The sequence below is a fragment of the Echiichthys vipera genome, assembly GCF_963691815.1.
Source record: "Echiichthys vipera genome assembly, chromosome: 10".
NCBI classification, from domain to species: domain Eukaryota; kingdom Metazoa; phylum Chordata; class Actinopteri; order Perciformes; family Trachinidae; genus Echiichthys; species Echiichthys vipera.
Genome location: NC_139835.1, coordinates 28,193,079 through 28,212,298, shown reverse-complemented (window position 1 = coordinate 28,212,298; position 19,220 = coordinate 28,193,079). Strand labels below are relative to the sequence as shown.

Below are 19,220 nucleotides of genomic sequence, written 5' to 3'. Positions count from 1 at the left end.
ATGAAGAACAAGCTCAAGACCACCTGGCAACACCCCCGCTCAAAACATTGGCATCTCCTTGACTACGTGATTGTCCGTCAAAAGGACAGAAGAGATGTCCTCATCACCCGTGTCATGCGTGGAGCCGAGTGCTCGACTGACCACCTCATGGTCAGATCCAAACTCCTCATGAGCATTCAACCCCGTGGCCCGAGGGCAGCTCCACACAAGAGACTCAACTGCACAGCTCTCAACAGCCCCACCACCACAGACAATCTGCGACGGCTCCTTGCTGAAAACCTCAACAACATCCCGGAGGAATCAGCCGACTGGCCAGCCCTGCGCCAGGCTATTCACAGCTCAGCCTTAGAGGCGCTCGGCCAGTCAAGGAAACGTCACCAGGACTGGTTTGACTGTAACTCAGCTGAGATACAGTCACTCCTAAAAAACAAGCATGAGGCCCACAAAGCTCTCCTGTCCTGCCCTGGATCTCCCACCCTCAAATCCACCTTCGCTGCAGCAAAAACAGCAGTCCAGCGAGCCCTCCGGACTATGGAGGACACCTGGTGGGTGCAAAAGGCGCAAGAGATCCAAAATCTGGCAGACTGCAACAACACCCAAGGCTTTTATGATGCCATAAAAGCCTTGTACGGCCCCAGGAAGCGGGCGATGGCCCCGGTTCGATCAACTGATGGGTCCATGCTTTTCAAGGACCGGCACCAGATTCTTGCCCGTTGGGCAAATCACTTTGAGGATCTCCTCAACCACACCAACCCAGTCGACCTACATATCCTGGATAATCTCCCAGACCTGCCATCAACCACACACCTGGACACCCCACCACTCTACTCGGAAATCCAGCAAGCCATTGCAGGGCTGAAGAACAACAAAAGAGCTGGACCCGATGGAATCCCTGCAGAGGTGTTCAAACACGGAGGATACATCCTCACACGTCGCCTGCACCTCCTGATCCACAACATCTGGGAACATGGGACAATCCCACAGGACTGGAAGGATGCAAACATTGTACTAATTTATAAAAAGAAAGGAGACAGAGCAGTATGCGGCAACAGCCGTGGAATATCTCTCCTCTCCATCGCAGGGAAGGTCCTGACCAAGGTCATGCTCAGAAGACTGGTTGAGCACATATCAGAAGCTGTGCTCCCAGAAACACAGTGTGGCTTCCGGAAGACCAGATCAACATCAGACATGGTATTTGTCTTGAGACTGCTGTTGGAGAAGAGCAGGGAACACCACAAAGACCTCTACATAGCCTTCATCGACCTCAGCAAAGCCTTCGACACCGTCAACCGTGAGTTGCTCTGGCAACATCTCACCAAACTTGGGGTTCCACCCAGGTTCCTCAGCATCCTAAAACAGCTGCACGATGGGATGCAAGCCAGAGTGCTCACAGGAGAACTCCAGTCAGAGTCCTTCAAGGTGAACGTTGGGGTAAAGCAAGGCTGTGTCTTGGCTCCGGTGCTCTTCAACATCCTCCTCTCTGCCGTAACCTGCCTCTTCCACCGGGTCATGGGAAAAGAAGACGGTGTCCATGTGGAATACCGCCTTGACGGAAGCCTCTTTAACATCCGCAGGCTCCAGGCCCACACCAAGACAACAACCCGCCAAATCTGTGAGCTTCAGTATGCTGATGACTGTGCCATCATAGCTCACAGCCCAGACTCTATGCAACATGCCCTCAACACAATATCCAGTCTGTACCAATCCTTTGGCCTACAGGTTAACACTCAAAAGACCGAGGTCATGTCCCATCTCACCACTCCCGCCCCCACACCCCCCAGTTTTCACATACACGGTGTCCCACTTAAAACAGTGGATCACTTCACCTACCTTGGGTCCACGCTGTCCTCATGCTGCTCCCTTGACAAAGAAATACACACCCGGATCAATAAAGCCTCATCTTCATTTGGACGCCTGCGCAGCAGGGTTTTTGAAAACCGCAACCTGAAGGTCAGCACCAAGGTTGCTGTGTATAATGCTGTTTGTCTCTCCACTCTGCTCTACGGGGCAGAGTCATGGACCCCATACCGTCAGCACATCACCAACCTAGAGGCCTTCCACATCCGCTGCCTACAGAAGGTCCAGGGTCTGTCCTGGGAGGATCGAACGCCCCATACAGACATCCTCCACAACACTGGCTCTGTTTGTATGGAAGCAGCTGTGGCCAAAAGACACCTGCGCTGGATAGGGCACATTATACGCATGCCTGAACACCGCCTGCCCCGCCAAGTCCTCTATAGCCAACTATTGGGCGCAAAGCGCTCCGCTGGAGGGCAAAAGCGGCGCTTTACTGACTACACCAGGGACATCCTTAAGCGAGCGAATATCCCCCTCACTCAGCTTGAAAACCTGGCCACCAACAGATCTGCCTGGCAGGGAACCTGTGCCACGGCAGTGTCTCAGATACACAAAACAAACCAAGACAGAAGATCTGAGAGGCGCACCCAGCGACACCAGCGGGCGGCTGGTGTTCCCCTGGCATCTGGGTTCCCGTGTTCCATCTGCGGGCGAGTGTGCGGCTCAAGGATCGGACTCTTCGCCCACGAGAAGTGGCACCAGCGGCAACGTCGCTGACCCACCACAGCCCCCCCACCCACCCTTCCCCAACCCAATCCCTGGAGCAAGCGTCATCTTCGGAAACGATGGACAGCTAAGAGTGTGCGCGTGTGCCTGTGTGCGTGCGTGTGTTTGTGTGTTTGTGTGTGTGTGTGTGCGCGTGTGCCTGTGTGCGTGCGTGTGTTTGTGTGTTTGTGTGTGTGTGTGTGTGTGTGTATATGTGTGTGCGTGCGTGTGTGTGTGTGCGTGTGTGTGTGTGCACGAGAGGGCATTTCAATGTATTTCTGCTCTTCAATCAGCAGCAGCTGAATTAAAGGCTCATTAGACTCCAGCAGACACAACTGTCTCTCTGCACTGGTTTCAGGAAATTATAATTATAATAATTATAATTTCTATATTGCCTTTCAAAACCAGGGTTGCAAGGTGCATAACAAAATAAAAGAATATGGTAGAGAATGAAATATAAACAGGGATACACACACACACGCACACACACACACACACACACACACACACACACACACACACACACACACACAAACACACACACAAACACACACTGTATATACATATTTAAACTACTTAAATACTAGCATTAAAAATGAACATTTTTGATACAAGAAAAATGTAAATATATATGTACACAAACACACACACACACAGACACACACACACACACACACCGGTTTACTAGCGTTGTTCTTTTAAATGTTCATTGAATGATATTTTGATTACAGATCCTCAAACTTTAAACTGCACTAATTAACTCCCATTTCTCAAATTTCACCTTTATTCAGTGTGTTTGTTTACATATTTGCAGACGTGTGTATAAACTGCACAGTGCACACATTTGATACAGCCCACATGTTTACGTAAATTAACATCTAGAAGCACAGTCAGGTTCCCATCTGGAAGGCATTCGTATAATTTATTTACACATGTGGATGAAGCCCCAAAGCTACGGAAGCCCTGATGGGCCAATGAGAAATGTTTTTTTTTGTGGTGATCATTTTAAAAAGTCTGATCTAAGTTGTTGTCTCTCCGGTGTTTATGACGTGAGAATAGGTGGAGAAAAAAACGTTTATTCCAGGATAATGTTTTACTTTCTTTTTCATCAGTGAAGGTGTTTTTTTTCACCTGTTTTCACTGATAAAAAAACACAAGTTATCCTGGCACCTGTTCTTAGGGCGCACTCACACTGTCCTTCCGCACCGCGCCCCGGGCTTTTAGGGTACTTGTCCCCCCCTCCCTCTCCCCCCGCGCCCCAGCCCCGTTTGTACTCACACTACCTGGGCCTCGCGCAAATGCTTCTTGCTGTCCATACGTCATCACGCCGTAACACGTCACACGCATTGATTGACGTCATCGGGATGCGTGGCTTTGTTTACAGATCTTTCCGTAGACCTCAGAGTTTTTGTGCGTCTTGTCGACTGTTTTTGAATCTTTTCATCGATCAAATCTGCAGTAAACACTCCACCTCCGCATCACACCAACGTGAACCTTTCGCCGCCATTGTTGTTGTTGTTAAATGTCCGCGCATGGTCCCTCCTTCTATTTTCTATGTCCGAACAGGCGCACATAAAATGACGTGAGAGTAGCCGTAGGCCTTGTGCTCGTGCTCGTGCTCGTACATGTGCAAAAGCCCACCTCTCTCAAACTGTCCGTGGACGGCCAGCTGGCCGCAGCTAGACGCGGAGCGGTTGCACTCACACTGGTCAAACGCACTAGGCTTTACCCGCAAAACCTCTTTTGGCCCGGTGCGGAAAGACAGTGTGAGTGCGCCCTTAAAGACTTTTAAACACCAGGGCTGTTTTTTCATGGGATTAATTCACGCTTTTTTGTCATGAATTCTTTCACACAGAACGTGAATATTACTCCGCAAAATAGCATCGTCATTTTTTGCCTGACGACGTCAGGGCGTGAGGCGGGGTCCACCCTGGACAGGACGCCAGTCTATCGCAGGGCACACCGTATTTCAGTGTACTGTAAACAATGTGTTAAAGAAATAGTTTTACATTTGCAAAACACACTTTTCTTGCAGAGGAATGAAAATATTGACTCCATTCTCATAACTGTAAATATAAGATGACAGAAAGCCGCGGAGCTTAATGATTATCAGTGCTCGCCGTCAAGAAATAGTTTATAGTTTGCTCAACAAAAGGCAAACTCTGGAAAACACATAATTGTAAATCAAAAGTGATTGATTGCAAATGTGGTCTCGACTGCTTCCCTATAGATCGGCAGGCCTGCAGACTAAAGCTTCCTTTAGCAGTCTGATGTCAGAGTCTGGCAATAATAAACAACATTAATCATGTCTCTTTTTAGGATTTCCAAGCTGTTCTACCATCTTATAACGCTCTCCATTGTCCCCCCCCCCCTCCTCTCAGCGAGGATGTGTGTAAACGTGGCTTCACCGTCATCATCGACATGCGTGGTTCCAAGTGGGAGCTGATCAAGCCCCTGCTGAAGACGCTGCAGGAGTTCTTCCCCGCTGAGATCTGCGTGGCACTCATCATCAAACCCGACAACTTCTGGCAGAAGCAGAAGACGAACTTCGGCAGCGCCAAGTTCTCCTTTGAGGTCAGCGGGATTTCTTTGTTTGCGTTTCATCTGACGCGGTCTCACTGCGGGTTTCATGTTTTTGAACGGCAGTGATGTTCGCCATAGACGTCGTCGCTGCGGGAGGAAAGTGTGTGAAACAGGCGTAAGAGAAATCTAAGTGCATTTGTTAACAGTTCTCTAAATATATATTGTAGATTGTGTCACCGATGCCATTTGTTGTAAAAGCATCCTTACTGGGGCTGCCTTAAAGTATAATCTCGGCGTACAATCATCGTGTCCCGGGAAAGGGAAGTTTGGGGTCCCCTGCTAAAGCTGCTGCCCCCGCGACCCGACCCCGGATAAGAGGCTGAAGATGAGATGAGACAATCATCCCCTGGTCTTTTTTCGACAGTTGCACACTTCGGATAAGCCATCAAGAAAGTTTTTTCATGTGTGAGGGCCCGTCCACACGAGGGCGTGTTTTCCTGTAACCACACATCTTTAGCATCGTTTAGGCCGACCATCGACACACAGCCGGTGTTATCGCAGCCTGAAAACTGACTTTTTTGTAACCTGGTCCCAGAGTGGGAAGATTTGTTGTCGTTTGGACGGTGAAACCTCATACTTTTGTTAACTGATGACGCCATGGCCCCACCTCCGACCTCTAACCCCATGGCTTCACATAACAACAGTGCTGCTGTGTGAGAGAAGAGAGATAGACGCATAGACTGTTTACTGAACTAAATTGTCAGCACGGTGAAGGCATTAAAACATCTTTTTTAACCACTACTGCTCAAAATAACAGCAAACCTCTGCAGCAGCATGAGAAGAGTCCCTACACAGAAAACAAAGCACCAACAACGTAGTTAGAGAACCCAGAGTTTATTAAAAGAGTGTTTTAAAGACTTACCTACTGGCCCCTGTACCAGCTCCTCTCATAGTAAAGTCCATTCAAGTGGATTACCAAAGTCAATCCCAAAGGAAGGAGCCCATTGGTGCTTTGTTTTATGTGTAGGGACTCTTTAATGCCATTACCGTGCTGCCCCGAGCTAATCAGTGATAGCCACATTCGGCCGTTAGCGACTTCTCGTTAATATTTGTTATATGAAAAAAATGTCTCGATGGCTTATTTGATGAGTGTATTTGCGAAAAAGGGACCCTGGGGTGATTTTAAGGCAGGTTAATCAAAATTCACAAATGACAAGTTAATTCATGTCAAGGTTTAATTTTGCGACTTCCAGCTCAGTCAACTGTCATCTCTGAAAGTCTGCAAACTGCAGCCTGGAAACCACTGAGATAAGACGTAGGCCCTCGCCCACAGAATCAAATATCCTGCTTAGTTATTAAAATGTTACGAAGAGTCCCAAGCCTTTCCATTTTCTTGGTTTAACCACTGGAATACAAATGGTACTTATCCGTTTATCTACCTTACTGCACACCTGCACAGTGTCACTGGAACATACGGCACGAACCGAGTGACCCGTCACTGCTAAAAAACAAACAAACAAACAAACAAACAAACATGCATCTTGATATTTCTCTTGTTGTGTGCCCCAGACCAGCATGGTGTCCGTCGAAGGTCTGGCCAAACTGGTGGATCCCTCCCAGCTGACGGACGACTTCGAAGGCTCTCTGGACTACAACCACGAGGAGTGGATGGAGCTGAGAGTCTCTCTGGAGGAGTTTATCTCCAACGCCGTTCACCTGCTGTCCCGACTGGAGGACCTGCAGGTGGGGCACGGGCCGATAGATGAGCAGATGGATGAATGTTCATAATGGGGAAAGACGCACGGATGAAAGGAACTCTTTATCACAGTGGTTCTCAAACTTTTGTCACTAATGTACCCCCTGACCATGAAAACACACATATATATAATTATTAAATTACTTGCAAACCTGTGGCTTAGTGGAAGAGCGGGTCGTCCTCCATTTGAGGGATCGGAGGTTCGATTGCCAGCTCCCCCGGTCCACATGTCGAAGTGTCCTTGGGCAAGACACTGAACCCCCAATTGCTCCCTGTGCTGCGCATGGGTGTGTGAATGTGGTGTGAATGGTTACATTAGATGGTCTGTAGATGTCCACTGCCATCAGTGTGAATGTCTGTGTGAACGGGTGAAAGCGCCTTTAGTAGTAAGAAGACTAGAAAGGCGCTTTAGAAGTACAAGTCCATTTACCATACTTTTTGTCATGTAATAACCTCATTGTAGTTGCATTGAACCGCGTCTTTTTGATAAACTACCTTTACAATTAAGTGAGAAACATTTGCTTGTTTTCCACTGTACTGCTGCTACGGTTCAACCACAAATCTATTTTCTTGGATTTCCAATAGGAATATAAAGGAAATGAATATAAGGATATTTAATACAAAATGTGGTTTATCGAATCGAATTGCATTTCCATTTTATATTGTCCCCATTATCCTGTAATTATTTTAGGAATCTTGCATGACTGGTATTTCTTAATTAACCATTTGAAAAGGAACTCACATGCTCCCTGCAGTATCTCAGTATGAAAACCATGTACTGTGTGTCGCAGGAGCTTCAGTCCAAGAAGGAGTTTCCCGCAGATGTGGAGGGATCTCGTCGGTTGATAGATGAGCACACGCAGCTGAAGAAAAAGGTGAACGAGCTGCTGTCAGGACGGTCTGACACCAGCGACATCGAGCAGCATCTAAAGAGATAAACAGTCAGCTGCGTCTCCATCGGCTAAGCTCAAGCTAGCAGACCAACATCATAGTTCTCTCTATCATTTCACACAACGCTGAGTCATCGTCAGGCACTAAAGTGAACTCTCCTGCAGGTGCTGAAGGCTCCGGTGGAGGAGTTGGACCGGGAAGGCCAGAGGTTGCTGCAGTGTATCCGATCAAGCGACGGTTTTTCGGGGAGGAACTGCATCTCAGGCTCTGCTGACTTCCAGAGCCTGGTGCCCAAGGTAAGTTCACTCCAACGGGGACTACAGGCAGCTGATGAGAGTCTTTCATCCACGACACAGAAGGGCATCCAAACAGGCCCAGGGGTGAAACAACAAAAGAATTATTGAAAGCTTCATAATTGTAAAAAAAAAGGTTAGTTATTGCGTTCTCTTCTGAGCTTTATGTGTGGATGCCTTCAGGCTTATTGTCAGATACACAGAGGGAGCTGACTTTCAGACGCTCTTTTGACTGTTTCAATGTTAAAAACTGAGGTTTACTCTCACTTGGAAGTATCGAAGTAAATACCAAACACAGGGTTCCTACACATTTTCATTCATTCATTTATTCATTCATTCATCTTCAACCGCTTGTCCCTGTCGGGGTCGCGGGGGGGCCACAGCCGATCCCAACTGACATCGGGCGTGAGGCGGGGTACACCCTGGACAGAACGCCAGTCTATCACTGGACACATACAGAGAAAACAAAGCACCAATGGGCTCCTTCCTTTGGGATTGACTTTGGTAATCCACTGTAATGGACTTTACTATGAGAGGAGCTGGTACAGGGGCCAGTAATTAAGTCTTTAAAACACTCTTTTAATAAACTCTGGGTTCACTAACTACGTTGTTGGTGCTTTGTTTTCTGTGTAGGGACTCTTGTCATGCTGCTGCAGAGGTTTGCTGTCATTTTCAGCAGCATTAGTGGTTAAAAAAGACCTTTGAATGCCTTCACCTTGCTGCCCCGAGCTAATCGCTGTTGTACCGGGCTCTACTGGACCCTGGGATGATTTTACGCCGTGAATTTTACCTTAATGTATATAAAAAATTAATTGACAGATGTATTACTGTTTTTTAAAAGCTGCAATCGGCTGCTAGTGACCGTAAGCATCTGTTAGTGACTGTTAGCATCTGTTAGCGACTTTCCAGGATTTCCCCGTTAATAGTTGTCGCACGAAACAAATTGTCTCGATAGCTTATTGTGTATTTGCCGAAAATAGACCCTGGGACGATTTAATGCTGGAATTTCACTTTAAATGACAAAACAAAATGTAAAAGTGGTTTGAGTGCACAACTGATGCACAAAATCCATCTGCACAAGTGAAAAAGTTGAGCCGGAAATTGGCCTGATGTGGTTTCCCTGTAGACACTGAAGGATGAAATATACAGTAGATCTATTTTTGGACCGATAACTGTCCAACCATGATCTGCGTCATGTTCCTCTGCCTCTTCTCTTTTTAAAGGAAAACAATCAAACCAGTTGAACTCTGCTTTGAATGGATAATATATCATAAAAAACGATTCTTTTCTGCTTTTTGCCAGGTGGCCAGTCTGCTGGATAAGCTCCACTCCACCAGGCAGCATCTCCATCAGATGTGGCACGTCCGGAAGCTGAAGCTGGACCAGTGCTTCCAGCTCCGCCTGTTCGAACAGGACGCAGAGAAGGTGAGTCACGACCTGAGCCTGACGTCACCGAGTGATCAGAAATGGTCCCGATGGCAGTGTGATGCAGAGAAAACACAACAGGTGTAATAAAGTATCTGACTCATCACTGCATCATGGGAAAGTGGAACCTAAAGATAACCCCATAACATTATATATATTACAACTTTAACAATTTCATCTCATCTTCAGCCTCTTATCCGGGGTCGGGTCGCAGGGGCAGCAGCTTTAGCAGGGGACCCCAAACTTCCCTTTCCCGGGCCACAGAAGAAGAATTACTTTATTCATCCCGCAACGGGGAAATTGAGTTTTTTCACTCTTATTATTATACATGTTACAAACCGAAATACACACATGCACAGACATGACCTATACATGCAATTAATGGAGAGATGTTAGAGCGAGGGGGCTGCCAGTGACCGGCGCCCCGAGCAGTTGGGGGTTCGGTGCCTCTCTCAACAGCATCTCGGCAGTGCCCAGGAGATGAATTGGGCGAGCATACATGGTCCACACAGGGACTTGAGCCAGCGACCCTGCGGTTCCCGGCCAAGTCACCTATGGACTGAGCCGCCCCAGCTCTAACTGGGGGATCCCGAGGCGTTCCCAGGCCAGTGTGGAGATATAATCTCTCCACCTGGTCCTGGGTCTTCCCCGAGGCCTCCTCCCAGCTGGACGTGCCTGGAACACCTCCCTAGGGAGGCGCCCAGGGGGCATCCTTACTAGATGATCCTGAACCACCTCAACCACCTCAACTTTAACAATTTGTCAACTAAAATACCATATTATCCTCAGCTTAAATTCAACATAATAATATGATTGTTCATTGGAAATTACAAGGCAGAGGCTTATCCAGTAGCTCCTCTTCATGTTCATCTTTAGCTCCGTCTTTGCTCCAGTCTTCTTTTTCACATCTGCGTCACCGTGAACGTCTCTGGAAACTCATCAGTGTACAGAATTGCCTGTTTGTCTAAACAGAGGAATACAGTGAGCAGCTAATCCAGTGGAAAATCAGCCAGCACTGCTTCGCTTACGCCAGTTAAGCCATCAGCTGCGGTTGTGACTGCAAGCTCGGATTCATTCATCATTATCATACCAGCCCGTTCGAAGCAGCGTGCAAAACTAATTCAGCTGCTTTCCGGACTGCTATATTTAGAGAGGTTACACTCCCCGATGTGAAGTCGTGGGTATTTAAGGAATACAGGTAGTTGCAACTTCAGGAATGCATTTATTTTGTAAATGCCACTCAGGTGCACCGTCAGGAGATGGAAATCAGACAAATGCACGGGGAACCTGTAGTGGAAACTTCTCTAGACTGGTCAGGATCACAGTTTCCACTGGTTCTTTTGCTGCACAACGAGAAATCTTCTTCTTTGTTACAGAACTTCTTGAGACCTTGATGCAAGCACAAGCCTTTTTTTTACTGGGTATACACCAGGGCGTCATCCGCTAACATGTGCACAGGCAAATGTCACGTTATGGCGCACAGAATACAAGAACAGGGCGTTTTTATAGGATTCTAATACATTGGTGTCTATGTGGAGTTCACTTCAGATGACCATACATTGGTGTCTATGTGGAGTACACTTCAGATGATCATACATTGATGTCTATGTGGAGTACACTTCAGATGATCATACATTGATGTCTATGTGGAGTACACGTCAGATGATCATACATTGGTGTCTATGTGGAGTACACGTCAGATGATCATGTGCCCAACATAACACCTTAAAGAGGAACTACGCTAGCAGACGTCTAGCTGAAAAAGCCGTCTCTGCGTGTGCTCACTCAGAAGATGTGCCTGGTATTGGAGAAGTGCAAAAAGAGTTCATAAAGTCACAGTTTTCATGCAAGTACAAGTCAAAAGGTCATGCTACATGCAGGATGTTGCACATGCAAACATGGTTATTAGTTATTTTTACCTTGCAACAAGCATCACATCCAGTAATAATTTTACCATTACAATGTTCCATATACCGTGACACTTCATTTGTAGAGCTCTCTCCCTTCTCTAGAGCGTGCAGGAGGCAGCAGCTGACACACAGTGCAGCCTGTTCATTATGTGGTCACAAACAACAGAGTCCCTGGCCATTCTCTGAGTTTGCCTGACGATTTTGGTGTCTGCTCTAACCGACATACGCTCCCAAATCTCCTCGTCTCTTCAGTCAGGCATGTGGGCTGGCGTCAATATGGCCATCTTATATTTCAGCCTCATTGTTTGTTATAAGCTAGACTGTGAAGCTAGTATTGTTTTCAACTCGTGAGATGGTCTGAGTGTGTCATAGCAAAATGATGAGATGAGATGTGCCAGAGACAACTACTGTAATTTTGGTAGGTGTTAGGTTTTAGGTGTCTGTCTGTCAGTCTGCGATGGTGTCGCAGCTTTGCAAGACAAGCTTTGTTGTTATGATCAATATAAAGGCTTAGTTCAAGGAGTGGTCTGAGCAAAAGCGCCGGACGTAATTAAATGATTTAAACCCACTTTACGCCTATGGCCTGATTTGGCGTTGCAGCTGATGGGATCCCATAGCGAGATGGTCTCTAGTTTTCTTCCGGTAGCATTCGCCGCATGAACGTCATCAACACGCCCACCCCCTCGCTGTGACGTTCAGGGCTGTGTAGGGAGCAGCAACCCAGGCCCACCCTGCAGTGCTGCTTTTTCACGATTTAATATAGATGATCTTTTTTTAAACAGCCCCAGTGTTTCCTCTCTGGGGCCTCCCAGTGTCCAGGATCACCACTGACACCGCTGCACAGCTGCAGAAAACACAGTCATTGATCACTGATCACTGCAAACTTTGTGTCAGGGGTTGCCAACATCTGCACACCTAATAAACACCAATATGATCTGGTGACTGTGGTGGAAGTTAAACAGGTGAGGAGACATAAACTGTAGACAAAGATCTGTATTTAAGGGTTATTTTACACTCGAGTTTGGATCAGATCAATGTGCAAACTGAGCGACCCCGAACAGATCAACACATTCAGTCTTTATAGGGGTCTCTCACGTGATTTGTCCAGACATATCAATGATACGGGCCAAAAATACTTGCACAAAAGGAAATCGAACAGTTGAAAAGTTTAACTGAGCTGGTCAGGGCCAGGTCGTGGGTTTCACACGTCGTGGGTTTACATCATGAGTCACAGGTCTTATACATTAGCTTTGCATAATATGAGTGCAAATTGTATTGTTCCATTATGGAGACAAAGGTTTATGGCAGTGGTGCTGTTACTGCACGAGACCCATGGTCAGCCTGTAGTCCTGCCTCTCTGACAGAGCTGCATGTCTTTGGTAGGACTAAGTGTTGTTGATGGAAGTGCAGCTTGTACGCTCCGACACACACACACACACGCACAAACACAGACGGGTGTCAGCTGACTTGGTGTGCCTCTCCACACAGAAATCCACATGCAGGAGCGGTAAATATTTACTGTAAAGCAAACAGAGAGAGAAACAGAAAACAGTTTTTGTCCACATCAGCGTCGTCGCGCTGAGGAATCGCGGGGGCGTGTGCACGAGTTTACACTGCGAGGAAACACTCGGCGCTCGCACCGGAGCCAGGGAGAAACGGCCAGACCTGACGAGGTGTTCGTCCCCGTGAAAAAAACACTGCCGGAGGAATGACTGCACGGATGATGTGGTAGCCATGGTAACCACAAACCGTCCTCCCATCTGTCAGCAAAGATTGATTTGCGATGGAAAAACAAGCGAGCGTAAAGGTCGTCTTCGCCTCTTAGATGAAGCTGACTAGGGGCCATGTTGCTTTGTGTGTTTACAGCCGCGCAGGCGTGTTTATGTCATTTTTGCCACAGTTTCTCTCAGTTATGGAGACGTTTTACTCACCAACTTTAGTTCAATTTTATTTACAGTACCATATCATAACTAAAGTGATCTCAGGACACTTTACAGAGTAGGTAAAGACCACACTCTATGACTAATTTATGATTTACAGAGACCCAACAATTCCCCCGTAGAGTACGGTGGCGTTGAAAACCTTCACTATAACAGACAGGAACGTCAGACAGACCCAGCTCTGTGGAGGACGCACATCTGTCTGCACCGGAGAGAGGAAGAGAAGGAGAGAGAGAGAGAGAAAAGACGGACAGATGGACAGAGAGAGACAAAGACAGAGACAGACACACTTCCAGTAACTATAATAATATCTTTACTGTCGACACATGAGATTTGTTACGTCAGCTGTTTGCAAAAGCTAGACTTATGTGATGACCTTTAAATGCATCACACAAATATAGTTTTAGGAGTCGCCAACTGTCTGTAATTGTGTCTGGTGAAGTTCAAATCATTTAAAAGGTGACTTTCTCCCTGTGTTTTGAGTGTTAAAGGTCATATTTGAACTTGGAAACAGTAGTTTGACTAAACAAATCTAAACTCATGGTCCAACTTCTATTTTTTTCCAACCACAAAAAGCCATAACGCTGTCAACCACGAGTGTTTTAGCTTCAAAAAATCCTTTTAAATCAATCTAATGGTCACGTCAGATGGTTTCCATTTGTTCCTGATGCGACTGTCAGTTCCAATGCAGCGGGACAGAAGAAATGAGTGTGCGACACAGTTTGCAGTGTTGTTTTTAATACTGCTGTGTGATGTGTAATGTGTGTGTGTGCGCAGATGTTCGACTGGATCCGCCACAACAAGGAAGTGTTCCTGCAGAGTCACACGGAGATTGGCCGAGGATACCAGCACGCCGTGGAGCTGCAGACTCAACACAACCACTTCGCCATGAACTCCATGGTAGCTAATGTCGTCGGAGGCATACGGTTCTCACGTCACATCACTGTTGGTCACTGACAGTAGAGACAAGAAGAGGTTACCATAGTTATCATCACAGTACCAATGCAAACACACAGCCTGGCTCTGTTTGTCTGCCTCAGTTACCTTAAAGGGAGGATTCAGGATGTTAGAAGTGGAGTTATATGAGGTATAAATTCCTGTTTCCGACGCTTTACCTTGCCGTTAGAAAGCCTTCTGGCAGTTTATGCTAATCCTGAAAACTAGCCTCCGAGGACAAGTGAGGGCCAGAGGCTAGCTGTCACCCAAGAGGCCGCTCTCCTAATTATTCATGAACTTTAACCTTCGATAAAATAAAATAAAAAATAGCCTGGTACAAAAACATTCGCCCTCCTCAGTGTTGTCATGGAGATATCTCCTAAACACACAGACTAGAATGTTTTTTGTGTACCAGGTCTTAAACAGGTTTAATGATGCTGTGTAAACGGCCTGTTTAACATGAGGGTCAATGAGAAACTGCTCTATTATGAAACCTGAAACCCCTAGTGGACACTCTGAGAACTGCAGTTTTTCGGCACTTCCTGTTTGGATCAACCAGGAAGTGGCTGTGGTGGGGGCTTGGTCCACAGCAGTACATTTCTGAGTCATAAAATCTGAACTATCCTTTTAACATAGTGCATCTGCTTCAAAAGTCAATGAAAAAAAATCACTGAAATTGAGAAAAACACAAGAAATGGTGAAAAATAAGAGTTAAATGAGTTAAAAACAACAATCTAACAGCATTTCCTTGTCTGTCTTGTCCAGAGAAAGACCAACAGGACCCAGTTTGTTACCAGCAGCTTTTTATTCACGTTTTTGTTTCTCCCTCCCCCAGAACGCCTATGTAAATATCAACAGAATCATGTCGGTGGCGAGCCGCCTGGCCGAGGCCGGTCACTACGCCTCCACGCAGATAAAACAGATCTCCAGTCAGCTGGACCAGGACTGGAAAAGTTTCGCCGCCGCACTCGACGAGCGCTCCACCATCCTCGCCATGTCGTCCGTCTTTCACCAGAAGGCTGAACAGGTGAGCTCGTCTTTGAGAGGAGCTTTTCTCCTGAGCCGAACAAATCCGCACTCAGCAGGCGTGAAGTGCATCCTCCTAACCCGGTGTAAGGACGCCGCCCTTCACGCCGCCATTAGCAGAAAAGCCTTTCCACTTAAGTGCGAGGCTTGCTTGTGCTCGGTTGCTGATTCGCTAACTGTCTAATCTCAGAAGGCTCTCTGCAGCAGACACATGTCCAGAATGTAAAATGTAAACGGGACATTTTTAGCATCTGATTATATTTAATAGATCAAACTGCTCCGCCGGTGATTCTTGGAAGGTTGACATGGCAACAGATGGAGCTTGTTTGATTCCTGCTGGGCCCTTGACATTAGCTACAAGTGTACATTTGAGAGAGCTGGAGATGAAAGAGGGGAGAGGAGGCACTGGCAGAGATCGAGAGAGCGTAATGAAAAACAGAGAGAGACAAAAACGTGTCCCGACGAAAGATGAAACACAAGATGGGGAAAAAAGAGACACGAGTGAAAGGAAATGTGGCGAGGGAACAAACGTCAGAGCGTGAAAACGAGAAAGATTAAGAGAGCCGAGGAAAGGCAGTTTCATTCTGTGGCCATGTTGATGCAATTACCTCAAAATTAGCAGCAACACTAGCGCCCTTTAGAGCTCGCAGTGTTCGTTCACATATGGGGGACTAAGAGACGTCTTAAGGTTCAGAGTCCGGAAATGAAGATCTGCTCTAAAAAGGCCAAAAAAGCTCACACACTAATGCAGATGTAGATGAGGAATATGGCTCGGCCTGCTGTTATCCTTGCATTTATCTAGATCATGGGTGTCAAAGTGATCCAGTAAAGGGTCGTGTAGCTGCAGGTTTTCATTCCAACCAATCAAAAACACACCTGGTCCAACGAATCAACCGTGTGAAGACAGTTCAGGTGATTGAGTAAGTCGAGTCAGGTGTGTTCTTGCTTGGTTGGAATGAAAACCTGCAGCCACACGACCCTTTACTGGATCACTTTGACACCCATGGTCTAGATTATTCATTCATTGATGCATTCAAAGCTACGGGCAATTTAGAGTCATCAATGAACCTCACACCTGCACGTCTTTGGACTGTGGGAGGAAACCGGAGAACCCGGAGAAAACCCACGCAGACACGGGGAGAACATGCAAACTCCACACAGAAGGGCCCCAGACGTGATTCGAACCAGGAACCCTCTTGCTGTGAGGCGAGAGTGGCAACCACCACCCCACTGTGCCACCCTGTATCTAGCTCAGCCTACTGTAAATCATTAAAGTCAGAAATGTTGTAAAAATAGACATAAATAAATGTATAAAACAATGTATCCTCTAACATTTCTGAGAGACGGGATCTTGAAGGAAGGAGACGAAGAGGGAACATGTCCCAGTTAACTCAGTCACAGGAGAATCATTCTAATTCACTGCATGAGGATGAATATATATATATATTTTTTATATATATATATATTTTTATATATATATATATATATATATAATGAATATTTTATATATATATATATATATAATGAATATTTTATTGTTTTTATTGTTTATCTACAGGAAAATGTCATTGCAAAATCGTCTGTGTTGCTTCCGCAGTTCCTGTCTGAAGTGGAGGCCTGGTGCAAAGTCTGCAGCGAGGGAGGGTTACCGACCGAGATGCAGGAGCTGGAAATCGCCATCCACCGCCACCAGAGCCTGTACGAGCAGGTCACGCAGGCTTACACCGAGGTAACCGACATCTGCTGATCCTCTGCTGAGATCACACAGGCTTAAGCAAGCGTTTTATCCCCAAACCTCTAAAGAAACTGTTAAAAACACACATTTTAACCTTTTTTTTGCAGTCATGAACACCTAACCCCATCATTTTTAAGACATTTTATTCCTTTTAAGACATTTTTTTCCTTTTATATTATATTTCCTTGCTTTATTAAATTATTTTCTCATTAATTGTGGCTACTTTTAGTTCCTTTATTTTCTAACTATTCAATTGTTTGATCTTATCTGTCATTTATTATTTTATTTTTCAATGTTTATTGAAAAAAAAAGTTTATTATTATTACTCCACCCAAAATGTTATATGACATGTCAGCACCAAACCTGAGTGTGCAGCATCTGTGTTGTCACCTTTTGGTTTCTAAATAGAAGTTATGAAGTTTCAGTTTACTGAGGCACAGCTGTCTCTGTCAGCTACAGGCACCAGTTTCTCCCTTTTTTTCCAAGATTTCTGTGTTTGCTTACGGCTCTAATCGAAAAGTATACTCACTTAAAGTCTAGTTCGTTTGACCAGTGTGTGTGCAACCATACCGTGCCTAGTAGAGTCTTTAGTAAAGCACGTTTGCATGTGTAGGAACACGAGGCCTACGGCGGTTCTGACGTCATTTCCTGTGCGCCTGTTGGGACATAGAAAAAAGAAGGAGGGACCATGCACGGACATTTCAAACAATGGCAGTGAAAGGTTCACGTTGGTGTGATGCGGAGGTGGAGTGTTTACTGCAGATTTGGTCGATGAAAAGATTCAAAAACAGTCGACAAGACGCACAAAAACTCTGAGGTCTACGGAAAGATTTGTAAACAAAGCCACACATCGCCATGACGTCATCAATGCGTGTGATGTGTTACGGCGTGATGACGTATAGGCAGCAAGAAGCATTCTCCGAGGCCCAGGTAGTGTGAGTACAGACGGGCCTGGAGGGGGGGACAAGGACCCTAAAGCATGGGGCACGGGACGGACGGACAGTGTGAATGCACCCTAAGAGTGTCAAAAGAAAAGAGACAACTTTTCTAAAGTAGTTCAACTGAGTGCAATTACAAGCTGCGAACAAACCCCACTGTCGCCATGGCGAAATGTTAGAGAACAGCCGTCACTTAAATCACCACTTTCAGCTGCTGCCCTCAGGAAAAAGGGAAAGAAAAACATCTACAGGAACTAAACCTTAGTCTTAATCAGTGAGGACAGCCTGCTCCTTCAGCTCACAGCGCTTTATATCTATTTATTTAACCTCGACTCGGTCCTCACCATCCAGTACCTGCTGTTCCCTCCAAATGTAGTTTCCATTGGGTTTTTAAATAAATTTATTTGAATACTGTGTGGGTGTTATGCATCCTTTTTAATAGCAGTTTTTACATGCAAAATGTCCCATTTCTCCTCTTTTCTCCATTACAAATGTGTGTTTTGCAGCATACTCCAGTGGTTGTCATTGTGTGACAGTGATAGTTAAGAGAGGCAGGTCTGTTTGTAATGCTAGGGCTGCACAATGTGACCAAAATCTTCCATCCAGATATAGATCAGCCAGATGTGACGTCCTTTAGCATCACTTAAAATGCGTCCCGCTTTAGCTTTTAAGACATTTTCCTGTAAAAGTCCCTGTCAGAAGACAAAAAAACTGTCTAACAGCATAGTTTGAAATCTAACAAAAATAGCACTAGTATACCCCTCAGGGAGCGATGTACACCCCAGAATACATACTCTCCTCTGGGTGCTGCTCAGTCTTGGTGGCTGTGACCGGCTGTGATGACAGGGTGGCGTTTGCTGGCTGCCACACGGCCGTCTGAAAAGCCTCCGTGTTCCACTAAATTTAGTCTGGGAACGCTCCCGCTCATCTCTGCCCTTTTGCCAGCAGTCTGGCACTTTATCTTTAGACGGTGGGCTGTTACGGCGTTAGCTCAATTTATGCCCTATCTGTGAAAAGATAAGACCATAATGTAAACACACACGTTAAGCGGAGGCGGTTCACTTTGGCACGCTGTGACAGCATTGTTTCCAGTGGGAACGCTGCAAAAAGTACACACAGCGAGAGCGTTTTTTTATCTCCAGCTCTGGACTTGATGCATTTGTTTAAAGGGGTGAAAGTGAAAGCACGTTACGGTGTTGTCCCTATCTTTAAAGTCTCCAAAAACAAAATAGAAGTGTAATGCTCTTCTTGTTTGATTTAAATTGGAGAAGATGGGTTACAACAG

At 46.1% G+C, this 19,220-nt stretch overlaps 1 protein-coding gene across 5 annotated transcripts in view; it reads left to right on the top strand.

Moving 5' to 3' along the window:
- Positions 1–19,220, top strand: part of kalrna (kalirin RhoGEF kinase a) — a gene marked incomplete at both ends in the record, with an annotated part of 177,190 nt that overhangs the window by 53,096 nt on the left and 104,874 nt on the right. For all 5 annotated transcript variants that reach the window (XM_083921415.1, XM_083921416.1, XM_083921414.1 and 2 more), the window contains 8 exons: positions 4,944–5,136; positions 6,655–6,828; positions 7,633–7,716; positions 7,897–8,028; positions 9,328–9,450; positions 14,078–14,200; positions 15,072–15,263; positions 16,860–16,991. In XM_083921415.1, the coding sequence (XP_083777541.1) occupies positions 4,944–5,136; positions 6,655–6,828; positions 7,633–7,716; positions 7,897–8,028; positions 9,328–9,450; positions 14,078–14,200; positions 15,072–15,263; positions 16,860–16,991 (1,153 nt within the window). The remainder of the gene's footprint in view (positions 1–4,943; positions 5,137–6,654; positions 6,829–7,632; positions 7,717–7,896; positions 8,029–9,327; positions 9,451–14,077; positions 14,201–15,071; positions 15,264–16,859; positions 16,992–19,220) is intronic.